The sequence below is a fragment of the Leptonychotes weddellii genome, chromosome 6 (assembly GCF_054177405.1).
Source record: "Leptonychotes weddellii isolate Sample4059 chromosome 6, ASM5417740v2, whole genome shotgun sequence".
NCBI classification, from domain to species: Eukaryota; Metazoa; Chordata; class Mammalia; order Carnivora; family Phocidae; genus Leptonychotes; species Leptonychotes weddellii.
In genome coordinates, this window is record NC_138374.1 from 42,983,152 (window position 1) to 43,007,374 (window position 24,223).

General features: G+C 50.0%; 2 protein-coding genes across 5 annotated transcripts in view; one reads left to right on the plus strand and one right to left on the minus strand.

Annotated features, from left to right (window-relative positions):
• Positions 1–24,223, plus strand: part of ZCCHC24 (zinc finger CCHC-type containing 24) — a 115,238-nt gene that overhangs the window by 61,923 nt on the left and 29,092 nt on the right. Inside the window, exons 3-4 of one of the 4 annotated variants that reach the window (XM_081824015.1) lie at positions 14,622–14,742; positions 15,154–19,797. The exons of 1 other annotated variant lie outside the window; for it this stretch is intronic. In XM_081824015.1, coding sequence (XP_081680141.1) covers positions 14,622–14,742; positions 15,154–15,206 — 174 coding nt within the window. In that variant the 3' untranslated portion in view covers positions 15,207–19,797. 2 more of the 4 variants (XM_081824011.1, XM_081824013.1) reach the window with 2 other exon arrangements.
• Positions 16,714–23,469, minus strand: PPIF (peptidylprolyl isomerase F). Its single transcript, XM_006734971.3, has 6 exons — positions 23,194–23,469; positions 21,976–22,006; positions 21,353–21,441; positions 19,490–19,586; positions 18,909–18,984; positions 16,714–17,727 (listed from the first exon to the last, which is right to left on the minus strand). Exons 1-6 carry the CDS (start codon positions 23,395–23,397, stop codon positions 17,592–17,594), a joined length of 633 nt encoding a protein of 210 aa, XP_006735034.1. The 5' UTR covers positions 23,398–23,469; the 3' UTR covers positions 16,714–17,591.

The window sequence follows — 24,223 nt, forward strand, 5'->3', positions numbered from 1 at the left end:
AAACCCAGGGTCCGGCATCCAAACACCAGCCCAAGCGGCTCCCCGGCCAGGGCTGCCTTGGCCAGGCTCCCACATGGCCTCTGGGAGAGGGAGAAGGGGCAGGAGGACCTGGGACAAGGGGGGGCGGCCTGCTGGGGGAGGGCTGTCGCCTCCAAGGTCAGGCATCTGGATGTTTCCTGGGACGCTGTGCAGAGCCAGGAACAGTCTGTCCTCAGACACAAAGGCCCCTCTAAACACACCCACTTTATCCAGAGCTGTTAGAGGCCCCGCGCTCACCTCGCCCCGCCACACACGTGTTCACACACATTCACACACATGCACTCACACCCGCCCCCAGACACGCCTGGCTGTGGCCCCTGGGGAGTCCCGTGGGAGTGGGGAGCCCTGGGACACCCTCTCCAGCCAGAACAGTGCTCCTGCAGTGTCCACAAGCTGGGGGGTCCCCAGGGTGGCCCCTCTCCCTGACCCCTCTGACCCAAGGGTCACTTTTAGGGAGGAGGAAACTCCAGCCAGAAGAGTCAAGGACCCCATGTGAATCTGCCCATCCGCCTCCCCACGAGTCCCTCCCCACGAGCTGGGGACCGCGGAACCCTCAGGTAGGTGGGAGAAGCCAAGCCCCAACCCTTGACCTGCCACAGGGAGCGGAAGTCCATCCTTGTATCTCAAACGGTTGAGAGAGTCCACGTATGGTGAGGCGTGACGACAGCATCAGGGGCGTGAACACCACGTCCTCGTCTATCAGATGCTGGAGGCTGTATGGGGCCAGGTGAGACGAGGCCTGCGCTCTATTTCTAAATCATCCAGAATACAGGATGGGCAGCATGGTGAGGTTGGCTCCCGTGAGGCATGGGTGCCTGGAGCCTGATGTCCTGCACTCTCCACTCCTGGGCAGGAGACGAGCTGCAAGGGGAGCCAGGCCGAGGGAGTGCACCGAGGCAAAGTGTCGGTGTGAGTGGGGGTGGGGGGGCGCCCCAGGCATGGCCTCACCCACACCCAGAGCCCTCCACGGTCCTCTCGCCTGGCAGCCAGGGCTCTCTCTGTGTCTCCAGCGCCAATGTGGGCCTGGCACCTGGCAGGTTGAATGTGGAATAAATGAGTAAATAAGCTCTGGCCAGCATTCAGCGGGCCCCCTGCTGCCCCAGCCACTGAGCATGTGACTTCCATGCTTGCAAACACCCTGTGATGGGAGCTGGGCGTGAGGTTGGGTACCATTTGACAGATGGGCAAGCTGAGGTTCGGGGAGGTGGAGTGACTCGTCCAAGTTCATCTGGCTACAAGAGTAGAGCCCCTCCCCGGACCCCCTCCCAGAGACATCTGTCCCCAGGGCTATGTCCAGCCCCGAAGGCCCAATGCCTGTCTCCTGCAGGTGTGTGCCCTCCCAGACAGCCAGTCAGACATCCGGGCTGGCCTGGCCTGTCCTCAGCCCCCTCACACCCGCCCAGCCTGGCCTGCCAGCCTTCCTGCAGTTGCTCAGAGCCAATAACCACGCAGTGCAGGCCCCGTGGTGTTCCTGCAGGCCGTGTGGGAGCCAGAGCCCAGGCCCAGCCCCATCACGGCCCCCAACCTGCCCGCCACCCCCTTGAAAAGTTCGGGGGGATGAGGGGGAACACTGCTTCTGCCTCCGCTGTCCCCAGGGTCAGCCAGGCCCAGCATCTGTGCCTCTTCTCCCTGCATCCTTGCTCTTCCTCCCCCCCAGAGCCGTGCACGCAGGCCAGCCACCTTCCCACATCCTGCATCTTGGTCCAGGAAGTGAAGAGTATTTTTTCCTGTCCCCACGCAGACCAAGCTGGGAGCCAAGCAGCAGTGCCCTCTACCCCCTTCTCATCGTGCCACCGCCCCCACCTCTGGCCACTCCTCTAGGTCGGTCTCGGCCTCCATGGCCCCTCCACACGCAGCTCCTGCAGCCCATGGGGTGAGTTGGGGTCCAAGTCTGGGACCATGGTACCTGCCTCGACCTCCATCTCGGCCTGCCCACCCTCATCCTGGCAGGGATTCTGGGTCAGATGGACTGGACACTGAACCACAGCTTATCAGCTGTTGTCCTGAGCAAGTCACCTCCCACTCTGAGCCCCGGTTCGCTCGCTCTTAAGATGGGATAATGCCCGTCTATGTCCCTGAGGGTCCCTGTTACGACTAGAAGGAGGCGAAGTGCTTGGCAGCTAGAACGTGCTCAGGAACTGTTAGCTACTGCAGCCCTCACAGAGGTGGTGACAGTCCCCTGAGCCTGTGCTGCTCAGAAGTGGGCTCCCCTGGATCCCCCTCCGCCTCTGCCTCTTAACCCTTGAGCTCTGTGTTCTGAAACCTTCACCCTGACCAGGAGGCAGATGTGGAGCCCAGGCCTTGCTTCTGGGAAGGGACTTAGATTTGCCGGCTCTTGGGCAGTAGACCATTCTCCCCTCGCCAGGCACCCACACCCTGTTAGTTCAGTGCTGACTGGGCTTCTGCCTTAGTTTCCTCCTTGGGCTGAGGCAAGAAACCTCTGCCTAGAATGTATCTCGTCCTCCTCTCCCTTGGAAACTGACCCCAGCCCCGCACCACAGTGGAGTCTGCTTCAAACCTTGTGGTCAGGCTCTCTCTTCTCTGACATCCTTGCCAGTTCAGAAGCCCCCACACCCCCCAAACGCGCCGCCCCTCAGGCCTCTTGCAACAATCGGCCGGTCCTCTGCTGCCCTCTGGTGGCAGAGTCTGAGAACAGCAACTTCCTGGGGGGAATTTTTTTCCTCCCAAATCCAGGTTAAGTCCCGACCTCACCTGCACAGGGCTACCTGCCTCATCACCTATGAACAATATCGGCAAGTGCTAATACCTGAGTTTGATTATAAAAATAATGAATGCACGATATGAAGTGGGTATAACACAGGGAAATAGGAACTAGGATGTGAAAATACCCAGTGGCCCAAATTCCCCCAGAGAGCGCTACTGTCAGGGGTTTGGCCATATCATTCCATAGTCTTTTTGCTTCTACAAATCTGCGTGCATGTGATGTACACACACACACACACACACACACGTTAACAGGATTATACTTGACATGCTGTTCTGACCAGCTTTGTCTATATCGTCATCTTGCCCTGTTAACACACAGGTCTGCCTCATTTGTCTAAGAGCTGATTGTACTTCTTTGTTGAGTAATGTATCTGTCATTTCCTTATAGAAGGATTTGAAGCATTATTGTTTTTAAAAGTCAATCATTTTACCTTTTTTAAAAAGTTTTTATTTGGAGGCACCTGGGTGGCTCAGTCGGTTAAGCATCTGCCTTTGGCTCAGGTCATGATCCCAGGGTCAAGCTCCCTGCTCAGTGGGGAGTCTGCTTCTCCCTCTCTTCCCCACTCATGCTGTCTCTTGCTCTCTCTCTCTCTCAAATAAAATCTTTAAAAATAAATAAATAAACATAAGAGTTTTTATTTAAATTCCAGTTAGTTAACATACAGTGTAATATTAGTTTCAGGTGTACAATGTAGTGATTCGACACTTCCATATAATACCCAGTGCTCATCACGACAATCCCCATCACTTATTTCACCCATCTCGCCACCCCCCCACACCCCGCGCTAGTAACCACCAGTTTGTTTGATATAGTTAACAGTCTGTTTCTTGGTTCCTCTTTCTTTATTTTATTTCACTTTGCTCATTTGTTTTGTTTCTTAAATTCCACATATGAGTCAAATCATATGGTATTTGTCTTTCTCGGGCTGACATTTTGCTTAGCATAATACACTCTAGCTCCATCCATGTCCTTGCAAATGGCATGATCTCATTCTTTCTTATGGCTGAGCAATTTTCTATTATATCTATATCTATATCTATATCTATCTATATCACATCTTCTTTATCCATTCATCAGTTCTTGGGCACTTGGACTGTTTCCGTAGTTTGGCTATTGTAGATAATGCTGCTATAAACATCAGGGTGCATGTATCTCTGTGAATTAGTATTTTTGTATTCTTTGGGTAAATACCTAGTAGTACAATTTCTGGGTCATAGGGTAGTTCTAATTTTAACTTTTTGAGAAACCTCCATACTGTTTTCCAGAGTGGCTGCACCAGCTTGCATTCCCATCAACAGTGTAAGAGGGTTCCCCTTTCTCCACATCCTTGCCAACACCTGTTGTTTCTTGTGTTGTTGATTTTAACCATCCTGACAGGTGTGAAGTGACATCCCATTGTGGCTTTGATTTGCATTTCCCTGATGATGAGTGATGTGGAGCATCTTATCATGTGTTTGTTGCCCAAGTGTATGTCTTCTTTGGAAAAATGTCTATTCATGTCTTCTGCCCATTTTTTAATTGGATTATTCAGTTTTGGGGTGTTGAGTTTAGTAAGTTCTTTGTATATTTTGAATACTAGCCCTTTATCTGATATGTCATTTGCAAATATCTTCTCCCCTTCTGTCGGTTGTCTTTTGGTTTTGTTGACTGTTTCCTTTGCTGTGCAAAAGCTTTATATTTTGATGTAGTCCTGACAGTTTATTTTTGCTTTTGTTTCCCTTGCCACAGGAGACCTATCTAGAAAGAAGTTGCTATGGCCGATGTCAAAAAGTTACTGTCTTCTTCTAGGATTTTTTATGGTTTCAGGTCTCACATTTGGGTCTTTAATCCATTTCGAGTTTATTTTTGTTTGTGGTGCAAGAAAGTGGTCCAGTTTTCCCAACACCATTTGTTGAAAAGACTTCTTTTTCCCATTGGATATTCTTTCCTGCTTTGTCAAAGATAAGTTGACCATAGAGTTGAGGGTCCATTCCTGGGCTCTCTATTCTGTTCCATTGATCTATGTGTCTGTTTTTGTGCCAATACCGTACTGTCTTGATCGCTACAGCTTTGTAATATAGCTTGAAGTCCGGAATTGTGATGCCTCCAGCTTTGTTTTTTTTTCCGAGGTTGCTTTGGCTATTTGGGGTCTTTTGTGGTTCCATACAAATTTTAAATTTGTTATAGTTTTGTGAAAAACGTTGGTGGTATTTTGGTAGGGATTGCATTAAATGTGTAGATTGTTTTGGGCGGTATGGACATTTTAACAGTATTTGTTCTTCTGATTCATGAGCATGGAATGTCTTTCCATTTCTTTGTGTCATTTTCAATTTCTTTCATCAGTGTTTAATAGTTCTCAGAGTACAGGTCTTTCACCTCTTTGGTTAGGTTTGTTCCTAGGTTATCTTATTATTTTTGATGCAATTGTAAATGGGATTGATTCCTTAATTTCACTTTCTGCTGCTTCATTATTATGTATAGAAATGCAACAGATTTTTGTACATTGATTTTGTATCCTGCAACTTTACTGAATTCATTTATCAGTTCTGGTAGTTTTTTGGTGGAGTCTTTCAGGTTTTCTATATATAGTATCATGCCATTTGCAAATGGTGAAAGTTTGACTCCTTCCTTGTTGATTTGGATGCCTTTTATTTCTGTTGTCTGCATGCTGAGGCTAGGACTTCCAGTACTGTGTTGAATAAAAGCAGTGAGAGTGGACGGTCCCTGTCTTGTTCCTGACCATAGAGGAAAAGCTCTCAGTATTTCCCCACTGAGGATGATATTCACTGTGAGTTTTTCATAGAAAGCCTTTATGATGTGGAGGTATGTTCCCTCTCAATCTACTTTATTGAGGGTTTTTATCACGAATGGATGTTGTCCTTTGTCAAATGCTTTTTCTGCACCTATTGAGAGGATCATATGGTCCTTATCCTTTTATTAATGTGACGTACCTGTTGATTGGTCGATTTTTTTTTCTTAGTCACCTTTCTGTTTTGTGCAGCAGGAAGATCTGGGGTCAGGAGAGCCAGGGTCCAGGCTACTGTCACTGATCTCATTGCTGTGCCCCTCCAGGCCCGTTTCCCCACCTACACAGTAGGGCATCTGGCTCCATCTAGAATCCTTTGCTCTGATGATTCCTCTGAGCTGTGATCCCAGAGGCTGTCCTGGGATCATCCACACAGTTTTGGGGCTGGTGCGGGGAGGAGGCCTGGCCCAGTGGGAGCGTGGACAGTTGTGGCGAGGGACAGGCTGCGACGCTGCCCGCTGCCCGGTATTGGACGGGGCTGCCTGAGGGAGAGTGAGGTCTGACCCACACTCCTCTCCTGCAGCTTGCTGAGGGCAGCTGGGCCGGCTGCTTTTTTCTTGGAGGGGCCTGTGGGCATCCACAGCCACTTTCCCCGCCCTGAGCTGACTTGTATATCACCCAAGTAAGAAGGGAAAGTATTCCCCTTGTAAACAACTCAAACAATACAGAAGATTTCAGCTTCTGGGGTCAGAGGGCCTGGAGTCACCCTCCCACTTTAAACAACTAAATCAACAGACAAAACGTGGGACACAACGGGCCCAGCTGTTGGACAGAACAGGGATTCCTGAGAAAAGGAAGCGCAAGCAAATGAGGTGAGGCCTGTGGTTTGCAGAGAGTACTGCCTGGACTGAGTGTCCGGGTCACCGGGCGGGACAGGAGAAGCCACACAGCCCAGCCAGCTCCCTTACTGGAGGAGACAGACTGGGGGACTTAACGGGCAGAGGCTAGGTAGAATTTTTGAATCAGAACACTGGATAGAAGACAGCTGCCCTGAGATTGGAAAGTGGCATGGAGAGGAGGAAGATCCCAGAGAGAGGGTCCAGACCTGTGCAGAGGGCCCCCCTCACCCAGTTAGCTGAGAACAGATAGGTGCCTACGTGTGAGGAGATGACCCGAAGCTGACCGAAGGACCACTGCCCACCCCAGAAGGAACAGGCAGAACTAAATGCCCAAAGCTCACAGGGGGACAGAAATAGTCCCCACCAGCCAGATTGAGAAACCGCATAATAAACAGGGCAGAACACTGAGAACCATATGACCTCAGAAGTGGGACAAAATTAGTCCTTCACTAACAGATGCGCTGGTCTCTTCAACAAAGCTCAAAAGCAAGCCTCAAAGGAATGAAATGATCTCCAAATAACTTATTTGCATTCCACAACAAAGCTTAAGAATATTTACAGGAACACAACCATATCCAACACATTTTAATAAGGTAACATGTCTGGCATCCATTAAAAGTTAGGCATATAAAGAAGTAGAAATAAGTAAAAGCAGACACAGAAATCACACAGATAATGGATGAGAGGACATTAAAGTAGTTATAACTCTATTCTGTATTTTTAAGAAGGTAAAGGAAAGCATGAACATGTTAAAAAGAAACATGGAAACAATATTTTTTGATACCTCAATCAAACTTCTAGTGATGAAAAAATTTTTCTGAAATTTTGAATCTCTGAAATATGAAAAATACACTGGAGATTAACAGCAAATGAAAAGAAGAAAGGATTAGTAAAACCTGCACTTCCTCTGCATTAGGCCCACTTGTCTGCCTAACCTGGCTTTAGACTGAGCATTTATTTAAGAATAAAATTGTGGTGGTGGTCTGAAAAAAAAAAAAAGAAAAAGAAAGGATTAGTGAACTTGATGACATAGTCGTAGAAACTATCCAAAATGAAATACACCAATATAAAAAGACTGAAAAAAAAAAAAAAGAACAGGGCATCAGTGAGATGTGGGCAACTCCTGTTGGGTTAATATACAAATTAGGAATCCCCAAAGGAGAGGAAGAAGAGAAAGATATATAAAGAAATAATTAATGAAAAATTTTCAGGCGCCTGGGTGTCTCATTTGTTAAGCATCTGCCTTCGGCTCGGGTCATGATCTCAGGGTCCTGGGATCAAGTCCCACATCGGGCTCCTTGCTTAGCTGGAAGCCGGCTTCTCCCTCCCCCACTCCTCCTGCTTATGTTCCCTCTCTCGCTATGTCTCTCTCTGTCAAATAAATAAAATCTTTAAAAAAAAAAAAGAAAAATTTTCAAAATTTGTGAAATCTGTAAACCCAAGAAGGTCAATAAACCCAACACAAGAAATATATAAAGAAAACCATGTATTACATCATAATCCAATTTGCTTAAGATCAGATAGAAAATCTTAAAAGTAGATAGAGGGAAAAGGGTACATTACATACAGAAGAACAAAGATTAAAATTGTAGCACACTTTGCATAAGGGAGAAAAAAAATCCAAGCCAGAAGACAGGGAAGCAGCATCTTTAAATTACTTAAAGGAGAAACTGTCAACCTAGAATTTTAACTCAGCAAAAATATCTCTACAAATCCCATATCTGATAAAGGACTGTGTCTAGAATATACAAAGAGCTCTTACAACTCAACAATAAAAAGACAACCCAATTTAAAGACAGAAAAAAGATCTGAGTAGACATTTCTTCAAAGAAGACATACAAATGGCCAATAAACACATGACAAGATGCTCAATATCATTAGTGAAATCAAAACTGAAATGAGATAATACTTTATACCAACTACGATGGAGAGAATTGAAAAGATAGATAATCAGAAGTGTGGTGAGGCTGTAGAGAAACTGAAACTCTCATGCACCACTGGTGAAAATGTAAAATTTTGTAGCCACTTTGAAAAACAGTTTGGCAGTTCCTCAAAACAGTAAACATAAAATTACTATATGTTCCAGCAATTCTTACACATATGTAAAGAGGTACAATATATTTGTGGGTAATCTGTGGTGAGTTAAACTATATATTGCAACCCTAGAGAAACCACTAAAAATATAAAATGAAGAATTAAGTCTAATAAGTCAATAATGGAGATAAAATGGAATCATTTGAGAGAAAAAGCTCAATCCAAAAGAAGAAGGGAACAAAAAGCAGATGGGACAAGGAAAAAATAAATAGCATGACAGTCATTTTAAATCTAATGATATTGATAATTACATTAAATATAAGTGGTTTAAACATTTAATTGAGTGGTAGAGATTGTCAGACTGGATAAGAAAGCAAAGCTCAATGCACCACATGTGATCCTTGTCTCTTAGCTCTAAATTCTCCCTTGCCCTGTTTGTGATACTGTTAACAGTTCTCATTTGCCATCTGGAATTATATTAAACTTTATCAGTAGAGGGCGCTGGAGAGACACTTAATTCTTCAGAGTTCTCTTTCCCTTTAGTAGATAAACCCATGTTATTGTTAATAATTTTTTTTACTCAATTATAATTAACATATCATGTTATATTAGGTTCAGGTGCACAATATAGTGATTCAACAGTTCTATACATTTCTCAGTGCTCATCATGATAAGTGTACCCTTAATCCCCTTGATCTATTTCACCCATCCCCCAACCACCTCCTCTCTGGCAACCATGTTTGTTCTCTGTATTTAAGAGTCTGGTTTTTGTTTGTCTTTTTTGTTTGTTTGTTTCGTTTCTTAAATTCCACATATGAGTGAAAACTTATGGTATTTGTCTTTCTTGGACTGACTCATTTCACTTAGCCTCATACCCTCTATGTCCATCCATGTTGTTACAAATGGCAAAATTTCATTCTTTTTTATGGCTGAGTAGTATTCCATTGTATATATATACCACATCCTCTTTATTCATTCATCTAGCAATGGATACTTGGGCTGCTTCCATATCTTAGCTATTGTAAATAATGCTGCAATAAACATAGGGGTGCATATATCTTTTCAAAGTAGTGTTTTCATTTTCTTTGGATAAATAGCCAGTAGTGGAAGTACTGGATCATATGGTAATTCTATTTTTAATTTTTTTTGGAACCTCCATACTGCCTTCCACAGTGGCTGCACCAGTGTGCATTCCCACCAACATACAAGAGGGTTCCCCTTTCTCCACATCCTCGCTAACACTTGTTGTTTCTTGTGTTTTTGATTTTAGCCATTCTGACAGGTGTGAAGTGATATCTCATTGTGGTTTTCATTTGCATTTCTCTGATGATTAGTGATATTGAATATCTTTTCATGTGTCTGTTGGCCATCTGTATGTCTTCATTGAAAAAATGTCTATTTAGATCCCCTGTCCGTTTTTTAATTGGATTAAGGTTTTTTGGTGTTGAGTTGTAGAAGTTCTTTATATATTTTGGATACTAACCCCTTATTGGACACATCATTTGCAAATATCTTCTCCCACTCAGTAGGTTGCCTTTTGTTTTGTTGATGGTTTCCTTTGCTGTGCAAAAGTATTTTATTTTGGTGTAGTCCCAATAGTTTAATTTCGCTTTTGTTTCCCTTGCCTCAGGAAGAGTATCTAGAAAAATGTTTCTACAGCTGATGTCAAATTACCACCTATGTATTCTAGGAATTTTATGGTTTCAGGTCTCACATTTAGGTCTTTCAACCATTTTGAGTTTATTTTTGTGTATGGTGTAAGAAAGTGGTCCAGTTTCATTCTTTGGCATGTAACTGTCCAGTTTTCCCAAGACAATTTATTAAAGAGACTGTCTTTTCCCTATTGTATATTATTGCCTCTTTTGTCATAGATTAATTGATCATAAGAGCCTGGGTTTATTTCTGGAGTCTCTATTCTGTTGCACTGATCTATGTGTCTATTCTTGTGCCCGCATATAAATTTTATATTCAACCTTCCCTGTATGAATTACTGTGTTGTTTCTCTATCCTGTTTGGACCCTGACCAATATAGAATTAACACTGGCCAGTGGTCATAGGGGATAACCCCACAAAGATGGGATTTAGAGATTTGTTTGGCTGTGTCCTCAGGCTTGAAGGCAGTGCTGGACTACCTGCTAGTGGGCAGTGGAATACTAGCAATGCGTGGCATGCAGTGACATCACAATGAATCACGTTATCTCCTGTGGTTATGTGACGAGAGAGGCATGTGCCTTGGGAGGCCAGGTGGCTGCCCCACTTGATTATTACAGCAGTGATGATGACCATAAGGACTGTGATGTGGGATGAATTATTTTGAGCATGCTTGACTGTTTACCAAAAGAAAATGACAAATTCTCAGCTTAAGTTCTGGTCAAGAACCAGAGAGCTTCCATGACAACTCTGAAAAGATTCTCTCATTTCTTACAGACACTAGACTGAGATCCCTTAAAACCAAACCAACATTTAATTGTGTAGGTTGCTGAATTAAATTTCCATTCATTGTTTAAGTTCATTTAAATTCATAGTCTCCCTAAGTTTTTCATGTGAAAGGGCAAGAATGGGATCCCAAAATTTGTAATGGGGACATCTGGTTGGACCCAAATGAAGCTAACAGCTTGAACCCTCACGTCATCCCATCCCCCCGCCTTTGCGAGTGGAAATAGCTCGACTTTCTGTGTTAGAGAGGAACAGGTGTCTCTGCTTACAAACACTGAGCACTTCATCTGGGGCAGATGCTTTGAACGGCTGTGCCCAAGACCCACCTCCACCGCTCCCATAACTAAGTCAAATCTCAGCATTTTCCAGAGGAACGAGAGGACTCCAGAGAAAACAGATCATACACCCAAAGAATTGTGAGACTTCGCTAATATATATTTTTAAGCCTATTTATTGAGCTATGGTTCACACGTCATACAATTCATCCATTTAAGGCGCACGATTCAATGGTTTTGAGTCTAGGCACAGATACATGCAACCACCAGAACAGTCCATTTCAGGAGATTTCCATCGTCCCATTAAGAAACCTCATACATTTTACCTATCACCCACTTAGCCCCCCACCGACACCGACCCCTTCAGCCTAGGTAACCACTAATCTACTTTCCGTCTCTATAGATTTTCCTGTTCTGAACATTTCATATGAATGAAATCATATAGTTTGTGGTCTCTTGTGACCGGCTTCTTTCACTCAGTATGATGTTTTCAAGCTTCACCCAGGTCGTAGCGTGGATCAGCACCTCATTCCTTCTTATAGACAAATAATACTCCACTGTGTGGATATACCACTTTTGATCCATTTGCTCATTGAGGAACATTTGGGTTGTTTCCACCTTTTGATTATCAATAATGCTCCTGTAAGCATTTGCATAAAAGTCGCTGTGTAGATGTTCATTTCTCTCTGGTGCATACCACGGAGTGGAATTGGTAGCTCTGTGTGCAGTCATCCCAGGAACTGCCAGACTGTTTTCCAAAGCAGTTGGACTATTTTACATCCTAGCATCAGCAAATAGTTTCTCCCATGGTGTGGGTTTTCACTTTCTTGTCGGTGTTCTCTGTGGCACAAACATTTTTAATTTTAATTAAACTGAAGTCTAATTTATCTGTTCTTTCTTCTGTTGATGGTCCATTGGTGTCATATCTATAATCCTTCGGCAAATCAGATACATTCCTCAACTGTATTGACTTTACTGTTGAACTCATCCCCCGACATCTCCATTTTTGGTGTCGTTTTCGGTATATATATATATTTTTTCCTTGTAGTATCTCCGCTGGACTCTTTCTTATAATTTCTCTCTGCTAAAATTACTCCCCATCTGCTCATGCATGTTGTACATCTTTCCTGCTAGTTACTTCCACATACTAATCACAGTTATTTTAATGTCCCCATCTGGGAGGGTTATATCTGAGCCTGATTCTGTTGATGGCTTTATTTATCAACAGTGTTTTTCCCTTGAATGCTGAATGTTATTTGTACAACAGAAGAGACAGCAGTATAGTGTGTGCTCTGGGCAGTGGGCATGCTGCTCTTTGTTTCGGGTCTATCGTGGGGAATTAGTTGATGTAGGCAGGGGTTGAGCTGGGATGGGTTCTGTGGTCGCCGTCCTTACCTTCAGAGGCCCACATGCAGACTCCTGCAGCAGCAGCCACCTGGGCTTGGGGTGGAGCTGGGGTGTGGCGGGCTTTTTCTCAGTGTTTGTACAACACTTACTTCCGGCTTGGGGCAGCATAGACAGTATCCCTCTCCATGCCTTTCCTTGTCCCGCAGCTTGGGGTAGGGGCATGTTATCCTGGTCCGGCTTCAGTCTTAGGCATGTCTTGGGTGCACTTTTGTTCTTCTCCAGGGGTAGCTGATTTCTGGTTGGTATCAGAATGGGTTCTCGGGCCCTGGATGGCTTCTTGCCCCTCTCAGGGGGTTACAGGATGTTCTCTTCTATCTTTCCCCCAGCCAGCATGAGCTTTTACTTCTTCCTGGGGATGAAGGGAATATGGCCCTTTCCCTAGTGGATTCAGAATTTTGCTTCATAGGAGAGCATCTGAGGAAGTGAGCAAGGCTTCATGCCAAGAGCTGAAAATCACTGCAGACTCTCAGCAGAGAGGCAGGTCTCGGGCCCTTCTCCTGAGCATCCAGTGGAGGCCTGGGGAAGAGATCCTGAAAGTGAATGTGAACTTGCTTTGCGCGGAGGGGCCCCAGCCATTCCAGACAAATTAGTCCGTCCTTTGCCTTAACAATTCAATAAAATTTTACTGGATTTCATCTTCCTCACTTGTCTTGTGGCCGGATCTTTCTGCAGTGCTCCTGCCACAGGTGAGATGGTTTGGCTGTCCTCTCTCCTCAGAACTCAGATTGCCTAGTTGCCTTTCCAATGAACTCAAGAAAAGTCATGACTTTATAGTTTATTCGCCTTTTTTCGGTTGTTGGGGCAAGAGTGTTTTTTGCAGCATTCTATACCCTAAGCAAATGCAGAAACCCATACTGACTATTAATATAATAGGGTTACAGGTAATTTAGATTCTCTATATTATATATTTATGTAACATTTGAATTTTTACAAGCGCATTTTGGTTTTATAAGCAGAAAAGAAAAAATGAGCCAGGATTCTTTGGAGAAACCAAACCAATAGTGTGTGTGTATATATATATATATATATATATATATATAGAACAAGATTTATTATAAGGAATTGGCTCATGCAATTATGGGGGCTGAGGAGTTCCAAGATCTGCAGTTGGCAAGCTGGGGACCCCAAAGAGCCGTTGGTGTAGCTCCAGTCCAAGTCTGAAGGCCTGAAAACCAGGAGCACTGATGTGTGTAAGCTCCAGTCCAAAAGCCAGCAGACTCAAGCCCCAAGAAGAGCAGATGTTTTGGTTGGGAGGCAGAAGGCTGATGCTCCGGCAATTAGGTAGGAGGAGTTCCTCTTACTCAGCCTTTGGTTCTATTCTGGTCTTTAACCAATTGGATGAGGCCCACCCACACCAAGGAGGGCAATCTGCTTTACTCAGTCTACCAATTGGAAAGTTAATCCCCTCCAGAAACACCCTCACAGACACATCCAGAATAATGCTTGACCAAATGGCTGGGCACCCCATGGCTCAGTCAAACTGACACATAAAATTAACCGTCATAATGTTATAATAATAATAATACCATCATAATTCTGGACGGCCTCTTAAGGCTGAGACTGATCTGGGAGGCTCAGTGGTGCCAAGACTTTTTCAACCCACTCTGTTCCAGTGGCCCGGACACCCAGCTGACTTTTGATTCCCAGAAGCCACTCACTGAGAAATGCTGTCCAGTCTGGACCCACCCAAGCCAGACCCTCCTCCTGATGACAAAGGAAGAGCTGAGGCCCCCACACAGGGGTCCTCCCCTCAAAGGCACCTCACTACGCTGTGGCGTTGGGAAGCCATGTTTGCCAGCCCTGTGGAAGAGCAGTAGCCCACAAAGCTTGGGCTGGACAGGTTGCTCGCCCTCACCATCCAAGAGTCACGAGGCACCTTTTGTAAGTGGAGGGCTTGCTCCAGATCCCCAGAGCTTCCAGCAAAAAGTGTTTCCAGAAGTATCCAATGACGCTAGTGGTCTAGTGGTTTCCTTTTGAATGTCGCCCACCCTGGCCTGTGCTCAAATTCTCAAACTTCAGAATTATTATCTTAAAATTCAGATTCCTACATCCTACCCACAGAGATCTGTATTCAATAGGTCTCATGTGCGTGCTTTTCCCGAACCCCCAGGATTCCTAGAAGCATTGTTTCCAGCCTCACCAGACCCGGGAAACATTCACAGACATTCCTTTCATGGAGCAAGACACGAGAGTCCAGAGGTGCGTTAAATTCTCCCATGTTCTCACACACGCTCCACGAAGGAAGTCAGGCACAGAAAGCAAATCTTGCATGACTCCATATTATACCAAGTCCCAGAATAGGCGAGAGTCATATACAGTAACAGGATTCAGCGGCTGCCTGGGAAGGCGCACAGGGGCGGCTCCAGAGAGATGGAAATGCTCCAGAACTTAATCCGGTGTGTGAATTTGTCAAAAGTGATGGAGCTGTACACTTAAAATGTGTGAGTTCTCTTATGTGCAGATCACACCTCAGCGAAGTCATTTTGAAAAGCTTATCATGTGTTGTCTCAGAAAAAGGATATTCCAGATATTTACACCCTGTGCTCCCATGGCATCACACGATGACATCCGACAGCATGTGTATGACTCACCGTTTCTTTCGTGCATTAGGTGCTACGTGCCGGCAAGTCACCCTCTTACCTGTGTATCAGGCTCCCGCTTGATCCAGTAAGACCAGGTCCAGGCCCTTGGGCGGGGTGCTTGGAAGAGAACTGGCCAGTGCAGTGAATGGCCCCGTCTTCTGGAAACTCCGTGTTTAGGCAATTCTTGCATTCCAGTCCCCTGCTCCACACCGCACTCCTCTGGATGGAGGGACACACACACACACACACACACACACACTCCCCGCTCATGGAAAGGGAAAGGCTCTGTGAAGTCGACGACGCAAGCCCCACAGGCTCTGTGACCCTGAGACTCTCAGAAATCACCACGGGGCCAGCAGGTCGCAACTCGAGGGGCTGCCGCTCACACTTGTCACCGGCATCACTGCTTCCCTAGAGTCCCCAGAGGTCAAGAGAAAACTCCACAGGGACAGAAGTTGTGGCTTTGACCTCAGAAATCACAAGAGCTCTGTATGTGGGGATGGAAGGACCAAGGGGCATTGGGAGAGGCCCCCCACAGGGAGCCCTCTGGATTGGTGCGTCCCAGGTACTACACCCCTGTTCTCACAGGGTCGCCTGTGACATCGTGACCCCGCTTGGGGCCTCAGTTCACCGATCTGTAAAATGTTGGACTGGATGAGTAATCACCAATTATTATCACCATTATCCTGATTACTGTTGGGCTCAAGATCCCATTCTTCAAATGAAACCCCTTGTAGAGCCTCAATAAGGAAGAGGGTATCTGATTGAAAATGGAGCTTAGGGGCCCATGTCCCTTGTCTCCCCCTTGTTCTGAGGACCCCTACGGCTCTTGAGAATTGTTTAAAAACTGCTAAGGTAGCTGAGCTCCCGGTCCATGCAGCTGAACTCTGGCAACTGCCCTCATGGAAACCCTCCAGGACTCCAAATGACCCAACTCCAGCCACTGTGACCTCAGAATGACAGGAAGCACACATAATCGGACTCTGGGAACCCGGTGAAGTAACTCTGTTCACCTTGTGAACAGAATGCGATTATTCTATCGCTCAGACTGTGCCATCTCTGGGGCTGTTTGAGTTCTGAATCCTGCTCTCCCACTCCCCAATCTGCCTTCCCGGTGAGTTCAGAATCACCTAGAATCCCAAGTGTAAGTGGCAAATCTAGGATAGTCAACTCCATACCTAACTTTAGATGAATACGGATCCTTCTCTAAGACTCTGGCGCATGGGAAATGTCATCATCCCTGTCACTCGAGTGTGTATTAAAATGAGGGCCCATTACTATTACCCCATTATGCAGCTGAGGAAAACAGACTCGGGGTCACCAAGAAGTGGAGCTGGGATTTTGGGGCGGGGGAAAGTCAGCCAGTGCTCACGGACAGGCGGTGGGTGCTAAGATCGCTTGTCTGAGCCCATCTCATCTCTGAGGATGACAACAATACTGTCCTTGGTTGCTGGAGTGATTAACTGAGATAGTCCAAGTAGAAGCCCTCAGCATAGCCCAGACATGTGTGCGGGAACTCAGTAAAGGTTGGCTCCAAATACTAGAGTTATAAACCCTGCTTCCTAATACCACCAGACGCCAGATAGTCTTTCATAGAAAATAGGATTTATTTTCACATTTCAAGTGAACACAAATAAATGTCCCACAAGTGTACTATATACAAAATCAGTAGATATATTAAACACAGAAAAATCAAAGCCCTCCAGAAAAGACATGTTTGCTTTCTTCCAGAGCACGTTTGGGCCATTTCCATTCTTCACCAATTCACGGACTAGGCACAGTACGCAGTGGGTTTGTTCCCAGGTTCGTCTGCTTCTACCCCCACGGACCCTTCCTCAAAAACCCCAGCAGCAAACCAAGAGGATTCACAGTGGCCGGGGGTAAATGCCGTGGCCGAGGACCGTGCACAAAAGCCCCAACTACGTTCCAAAGGCCAGGCTCTGGGGTTCTGTGGCTTCGGCCACCAAGTGGGGTCCTGCCATGGCACGGAGTAGTTAAGTGTCACAGCTTCATTTCTTGGCAATCTTGCTAGTCAAATTATTCCAATTAGAAGAGGTCACTACCCAGATATAATGGCCCTTTTGCGGCGGCTGGCTTTCCCCGCTCGGCCGAGGAAAAGGCAGAAACCTGTCCCCAAAGCTGAGCCATCACCAGCCCCCCGAAGTCCAAGGCACGGGTGAACTTGGGCTGGGGGATCACAGAGAAGGCCTGATGAGGAGTGGTGACATCATGTCCGTGATACTCGTCCAGAAATGGGGCGGTGAGGGGGGGCGGACACTGGGGAAGCAGCGTGGCGGGCCCGGTGGAGAGCGGACGCTCCGCAGAGGCCTTCCTCCAGCACACAGTGACAGCGGCATGAACACAGGCAACCAGACGGGGCACTGTTGCTGGCGTCCGACGTGGCCACCTCGGTGTGTCACCACGTGGGCGGCCACTACCAGCCCAGCACCCTGTGGCCGAGGCCGGTTAGCTCAACTGGCCACAGTCTGTGATGACGATCTTCCTGGACGTCTTCCCACTCCTGGAACCGAAAGATTCGATTTTCTTCACGACATCCATGCCTTCTTTGACATGGCCGAACACGACATGCTTGCCATCCAACCTGTGAGTTGAGCCAGGGAAGAATATGAGTAGTGCAATGCCACCCAATGTCATTGTCACCTGGTCATGGAACTATTTATCGGAGACAGCGATTCTGGAAGGGACTCACTCTGAAAGTCTGGACCCACCCCTTACGGCTCCGGTATCAAGGCTTGCGGAGCTCCCCCAAATACACCAGAGGGTCCCTCCCTTCCGGGGCACGTGCTGCCTGCCCTGCCGTGTGACCTTGCCCCCGGGCCACTTCACCTGGATCCTGGTAACCTCAGCTATGGAAAGTGAATTATTCTTGTTCCGCACAGGGGGTGAACAGGGTATCCAACTACTCTCAAGAAATAAGAGGTCCGTGTAAATAGGACCATCTTAATGGTCATGAGTGGCAAGGGAAGAGCCAAGACAGCAAGCGCGGCTCTCCATTTGAGAGAGTTCCAAGAATCCAAAAGGCAGCTTAGTCCAGTGGCAGCAAGGTCAACACTGGTTACATCCAAGGGCAGCGCTGCAGGCCCTGCCGGGGGTTCCGCGGAAGGAGCGCAGAACAGGCGGAGCCAGCCAATGGCCTGCCCACGCCCTGACATGTCTGTCCCCTCCGGCTTGGGGGCCAGAGACAGCTGGTGTCCACCTACCACTCAGGTCTCCTAAAGTCCTAGGAAATGGGCTTTATTAAAGAATTGGCTCTTGGCCAGCTATTGTCCCCTCAAGCCCATATGCCTCAGGGCTAGGACACAGGTGACTGTGGGCAGAGGAACTTATTAGGTGGTGGGATCCACAGGCACGTGGGCAAGAGAGCTCCAAGGTGCGTTCCAAGCTCGAGGTAAGCCGGGAAACACCAGTTTAAACCAAGCAAATAGGCTGCCTCCACAGGCCATCTTGAGGCCTGGCAGGTTCTGCAGCATGTCCCAAACGTATGTGGTGAAAGTCCTTTTGCACAACACATGGAGAAAATTCCAGCTGACAGCAAATGGAAGCCTAACATAGACACAATTGTAAGAACAACCCACATTCTCCCTCAGTCCTTTTACAAACTTGGTCCTTCTCCCACATGGCCACACAGCCCAGCTGAGGGCTCCTGCCCCAGAGCGCAGGGCAGCCTCACACCACCTTCCCCAAGAAGCACACAGACCCTCCTCTGGCTGCCAGGCCACCCCTCATGCCCAGCGGGCCTGCAGCCCGCGGCGGGGGGCTCACCAGTCTGTCTTTATGGTGCAGATGAAGAACTGGGAGCCGTTGGTGTTGGGGCCTGCGTTTGCCATGGACAGGACACCTGCAAAAACAGGCAGGAGGAAGCCATGCTGACCCAGGAGGCACCTCACTGGGAAGCTACCGACAAGAGCGGCCGCTCCCCCCACAACAAGGCCACTGGGGTCTGACGGTCTTGGAGCTTGAAGAGGATGAGCAGCTCCCCGGGGCCTGCCCACCCGTGCTGCCCCAGGGACAAGAGGGCCTTGTGGAAGCTCTCCATGGCAGGGCCAGAACGGGACTTTGGCACTCTGCATCTTGGGTCTTAAACGTGACACAACGCTGGGTTTTGCTGAAAGGCTTTCTCTCCCAGCGTCTCAAAGGGAGGCTTGTTTTTTAAACGGAGAGCTCAGCATGACAAAGCTCCAGGAAAACCAACACTCCAACCCGGAGTGCTGAAGGAGGGAAGGAGCATCACCGGATATGGGGCAATCGGTCCCAGCCTCCCAGGCATGGTGGGTACGGTGGGCCTGGCAGTGTCCGGGCCGAGCTCAGGGCATTCAGACCGGGGAACGGCGGCCCCCACTCACCTGGTCCCACGTGCTTCAGTGTGAAGTTCTCATCAGGAAAGCGGCTTCCATAGATGGACTTGCCCCCGGTGCCATTGTGGTTGGTGAAGTCGCCGGCCTGTGAGCACAGAGCACCTTCTGAGCGGCCACCCCCCAGAACTGGCAGGGGGAGGCTGCCGTGGCGCGGGGAGGTGGCCCCCAACCCACCTGGGGCCCACCCAGCCAGAAGCCCCGCAGGCCAAGGGGTCAGAAAACATCCAAGGTTGTCTGGACTCATGAAATAACAAGGAAAATAAGCAAAAATAAAGCTTCAGTATTTTCTACCATTAGTAACTACCCTACCGTTCACATGATTCACTTTTTTTTTTAATCTGGGCAAGTTTTTTAAATGATTCTCAAAGGATCTAATGGCCATTCTGAGATGATTCGTAGGTAGTGACCTAGAGTTTTCTACCCACAACTCTTGGAGGGGAGACAGGGAGGTGGCCAGGGGAGGGACCCAGTGCCCATGTCTGGTCTGTCGGGGGAGCAGCACAGAGCCAGTTCCCTATGCTGAGCCCCACTCCCTGCCGGGCACCTCCCCCCTCGCCAGGCCCGGTAGCCTCCCTACGCCTTGCAGACCCAGGACGGAATCCCCCCAGGCCCGGTATCCTTCCTCACAGCTTGCCCGAGGTTTCCAAGGGAGCAGTGGCCAGAAGAGCCCAGTGGCTGTCAGCCCCAGCCGCAGCCCCTGGCCAAGGTCTCATGGAGATATATGATCCTCAGGTGACAGGGATGACCCGACCAGCCTGACCTAAGCACCCACAAATGCCAGCAGGGTGCCGCGAGACAGGGATGATTCAAAACCCTGGCCTGGGCCTCCCGGTGCTGCCAACTCATGCCTCAGAGAGCCCTCCAGCCTTGGAAGGACCCGCCCCTGCCCGATGCTGCTCAGAGGAAGACCCTAGCCTGGCTCAGGACAGCCCCTCCAGCTCCTGCGTCATCCACAGCCTCCCTCGGGCAGAGCTGGGAGGGCCTCTGCGGCAGAAAGCCACAGGCTTGGCCCGGCTTGTCCCATGGCCACAGCCTCCCTTCCCATCCCTGCAGTCACCACATTCGACACGTCAGCAGGCCCAGCCCCCACCCACTGCCACTCACCACAATAGGATGACAGCCCCAGGTCGGAGTGGAGGGAATGGGGGAGAGAATTCTGGGCTGGAAGGACTTCAAAGAGGTCATGACACTCATGCCCCTGCCTCTATGGTCTGTGGGCCTCAAGACCCCAACCCCTGTCTTAGCAGGGTCTAACCTAACAGAGGGTGACCCCCACACAGCTGGGGTCTCGACCCCTGGGGAAGTTCCTGCTGTCCACATCTATCCCCAAACTTCTGACACAGCCTTACTGATGTTTTTGAAAAACAGGCAGCACACAAGACTAAAGAACATTCATTTAACCAAGAAAGATGCCCCGCTCTAGAAGGAGAAGCTCCGAGTCCAGACCTGTTCGTTCTTGTCGGTGCTGTCTCCCTCCCTCCCTCCCTATCTCCCACGCCAAGCGTGCCAAGTGCTCAGTGGGACATACAGGGGGACTTGGTCAGAGACTGCCATGAATACGCTGGTCCTCCAAAGCCTGAAGATCTACTCCCCGCCCCCGTGCACGTCCAGATCTCAATGCCGGTCCCCCCGACAGGCTCTGCCAGCCAGCCCATCCTGCCACTGCCCTGTTGCTCAAGGGCCAGGGCCGCCCAACCCGCTCCACTGTCTCTGGGTGAGAAGACAGGCCCACAGAGTAATCCATCGCTCTCCCTTCGGTATCTCATTAATCCTCACAACCACCCTACAAGGTGGCCCCTGTTATCACCCCCCCTCACAGACGGGGAACCGAGGCAGACAGGGCCACCATACCTGACACATGAAGGATGGAATCACTCTGTGGAAGGTAGAGCCTTTGTAGCCGAAGCCCTTCTCCCCGGTACACAGGGCTCTAAAGTTCTCTGAGGGTTGAAGGAAGAGGCAGGTCAACAGGGCCAGGCCGCAACTGCAGGGTCACCGCTCATTCTAGCGAGCACCCTTCTACCCCCCAGGAAGTGAACAGGGGGTGGACAGACCCCAGGCCCGCTCCCTAGGTCTGCTCTGGCTGTGTGACCCGGGGCAAGTCACCTCCTTCTTACAGCTCGGTGTCCCAGTGTCCAAGCACTGAGACAAGAGCACATGCTCCTGGCAGGGAGTCCCTCGGCCATGTAGCTACCGCCCCATCGGGCACCAGCGGGGAGGAAGTGGTCCTGGTGGAAATTTACATGTGCTTCTACTGATTCCAAGGCTCTACTGGCCTGGTGGGCAGGGCCAACACTGAGGCTCAGAGAGGGACAGAAAGCTGGCCCAGGGTACCCAGCAGCTGAGCCTCACGTGGAATTCCCATCTGGTCACGGGCCTCTGTGCCCCAACTTCTCTCATCAACCCACCCACCTGGCCTGGCCCCTCTGTCCTCCATCTGGACCAGACTCAGAAGGCCCCAAGCCCCGTCTTACCTGCTGTCTTTGGGACGACATCTGCCTTCAGCTGTGGGGCGAGAAGAGGGACAAGAGAAGATGGTCAGTCCAGAGGCAGGTGACGGAGGGAACCTCCTCAACCACCCAACCCCCACAGCGGCCAAGGAGCCCCTTCCATGCCTGTGGCTCCCAGAGGCAGCCTAGGGAGCTATCATCTCTGCTAGTTGTTTCCTGAAACCAGGCTGGGAGGAGGCAGCCTCGGTTTCCCTATCTATCGGAAGAGAGGACAGTGCCATCCTGGCCTACTTCCAGGGGCAAAACTGGCAGAGCTACAACAGCTGGGCCCCAAGCATCAGAGACTCAGGGCCGGGAGAGAGGCCAGTCCAAGCTCAATGCGCAGAGGGGAAACAGGCTTAGAGAGGCAGGGGAGTGGGGTGGGGGCTGGGTAAGGGGAGACCAGAGCCCCATCCAAGCAGGCCTCTTGCCTCCAAGGTTCAAGAGCCACCCTGGTGCGGAACCACTAAAATAAAAGGGAGAAGGAGGGTGGTCTCCATTTTCCAGAAGAGGAAACGGAGGACTAACGGAGGTCTCTGTTCAAAAGGGCCTCCGGCTTGAGGGCTACACCTGAGCTTCCCCCCGACCCCGTTTGTTCCCCCTATTTGTTTCTTACTTTGCGAGTCCGGGAGCGTGGGGGGCGGTTGGAGTTGGGGTGAAGGGCCCCGGGGACACTGCCCCGACTTGCAGGGGGGCCGTCCCGGGTCAGCCCGGGGGGCCCTGCACGAGAGGAGGCCGGCTGGCCTGCCAGAAACTACCTTGGCTCCTGCCCCAGCGCCCGGAGGCGGGTGAGGCCCACCGAGGGGGCAGGGCCGGGTTGGCTCTGCATTATGCAAGGGCCGCCGCGTGAGCGCACCCCGCCGGCCCGCTGCCGGGAACCCCGACACCCGCCCCGGAGCTCCGGGTCCGGGCGCTGACCCCGCGAGGTCTCAGGACCTCTCCCCGACCCCGGGGCCAGCCAGCAGGGCCGGGCTCTCACAGTCGACGACCTGACCTTGAACTTTCTCCTCCACACTTGCCCTCCTTCCCGCCTCCAAGGTGCCGAGAGGACACCGGAAGAGACCAATCTGATGCGCCCTTCTAGTGATGGGGAAACTGAGGCCCATGGCCAGGTGTCGGGAGCAAGGTCACCCAGCGAGTCGCGCACAGCGCCGGGCGCGTCCCCCACGCCCAGTCCGGCACGGCCGGGTGCAGCGCGCTCACCTCCAGCACCACGCGGCCGAGCGGCTGCCCGTCGGCGCCCACGTCCAGGTACACGAGCGGGTTCCGGGAAGCGGAGGACGAGTCCCGGGAGCCGCCGCCGCCGCTGCTGGTGCTGCAAGCGCGGAGCGCGGGGAGGCGCAGCGGCGCGGAGCGCGGGACCGGGAGCAGGCCGAGCAGGCGAGGGCCGCAGCGCAGCGCCAGCATCGCGGGGGCAGGTCGGGGCGGGAGAGCGGCGGTAGGAGCGGAGACGACGGAAGCGACAGTTACGCGCGCGCAGAGGCCAGAGTCAGCCACGGCCGCGCGTCGCCGCCTTTATTGGCCGGGCCGGCCTCGAGGCCCCGCCCCCACCCGTCCCCTCCGGGCCTGTTCGCGAGCGACCCCTGGCGGCCCCGGCGGGAGGCGCAGCCAGGAGGCTGGGGCGACAGAGCGTGAGCTCCTTTCAATGGGTTTCCCAAGGTCTAGCGACCTGAGGGACAGACACGACCTGGCTAAAGGGGGCCGGTTCCACTTTGTAAGGGTCCCAGATTAAAAAAAGAGAGAAGGAAATATGCTAAAACGTGGTTAACTCCAAAATATGAGCATCCATATGTTTTTATTCGAATATAACAAAAATTTACGTTTGAGCCCTCTGTATAGGCCTCCCCTCCACCCATAGGCCCTGCAGACAGAGAGACCAAGAGAGACGGTGGGTGAGAGACAAAGAAGGTGGAGGTGAGAGGTGGATCAGAGTGAGAGGTGCAGGAGGATGCAGGCAGAGACCACCCCCCTGCTGACCACAGGCCTCCTAGTCCCAGTCTGGCCCTTTCTCCAGATGCTTCTGGACACCAGATCCTCTTCCCACACTCCTGGAACTCAGCAGGTGCCCAGCAGGCTCTGGCCAGGCCCCAGCCCTCCACCAGGGTTGGGTCCGATGCCCCTTCCCCAACCCCATAGACTAACAGGCCTGGTCCCCAGCAACGGGGTCAACTGACTGCTGGCTCCCCTCCCACAGCAGTCACCCCAAGAATGTACCTGCAGGAAACAGTACAAG

Excerpts from the sequence above, each read along its gene's own strand:
- PPIF (XM_006734971.3), bottom strand. The coding sequence starts at position 23,397 with ATGCTGGCGCTGCGCTGCGGCCCTCGCCTGCTCGGCCTGCTCCCGGTC. Across the intron at positions 18,985-19,489 it reads ACTGAAGCACGTGGGACCAG|GTGTCCTGTCCATGGCAAAC; the intron begins GTGAGTGGGGGC and ends CTGTTTTTGCAG. Across the intron at positions 17,728-18,908 it reads TGCACCATAAAGACAGACTG|GTTGGATGGCAAGCATGTCG; the intron begins GTGAGCCCCCCG and ends CTCAACTCACAG.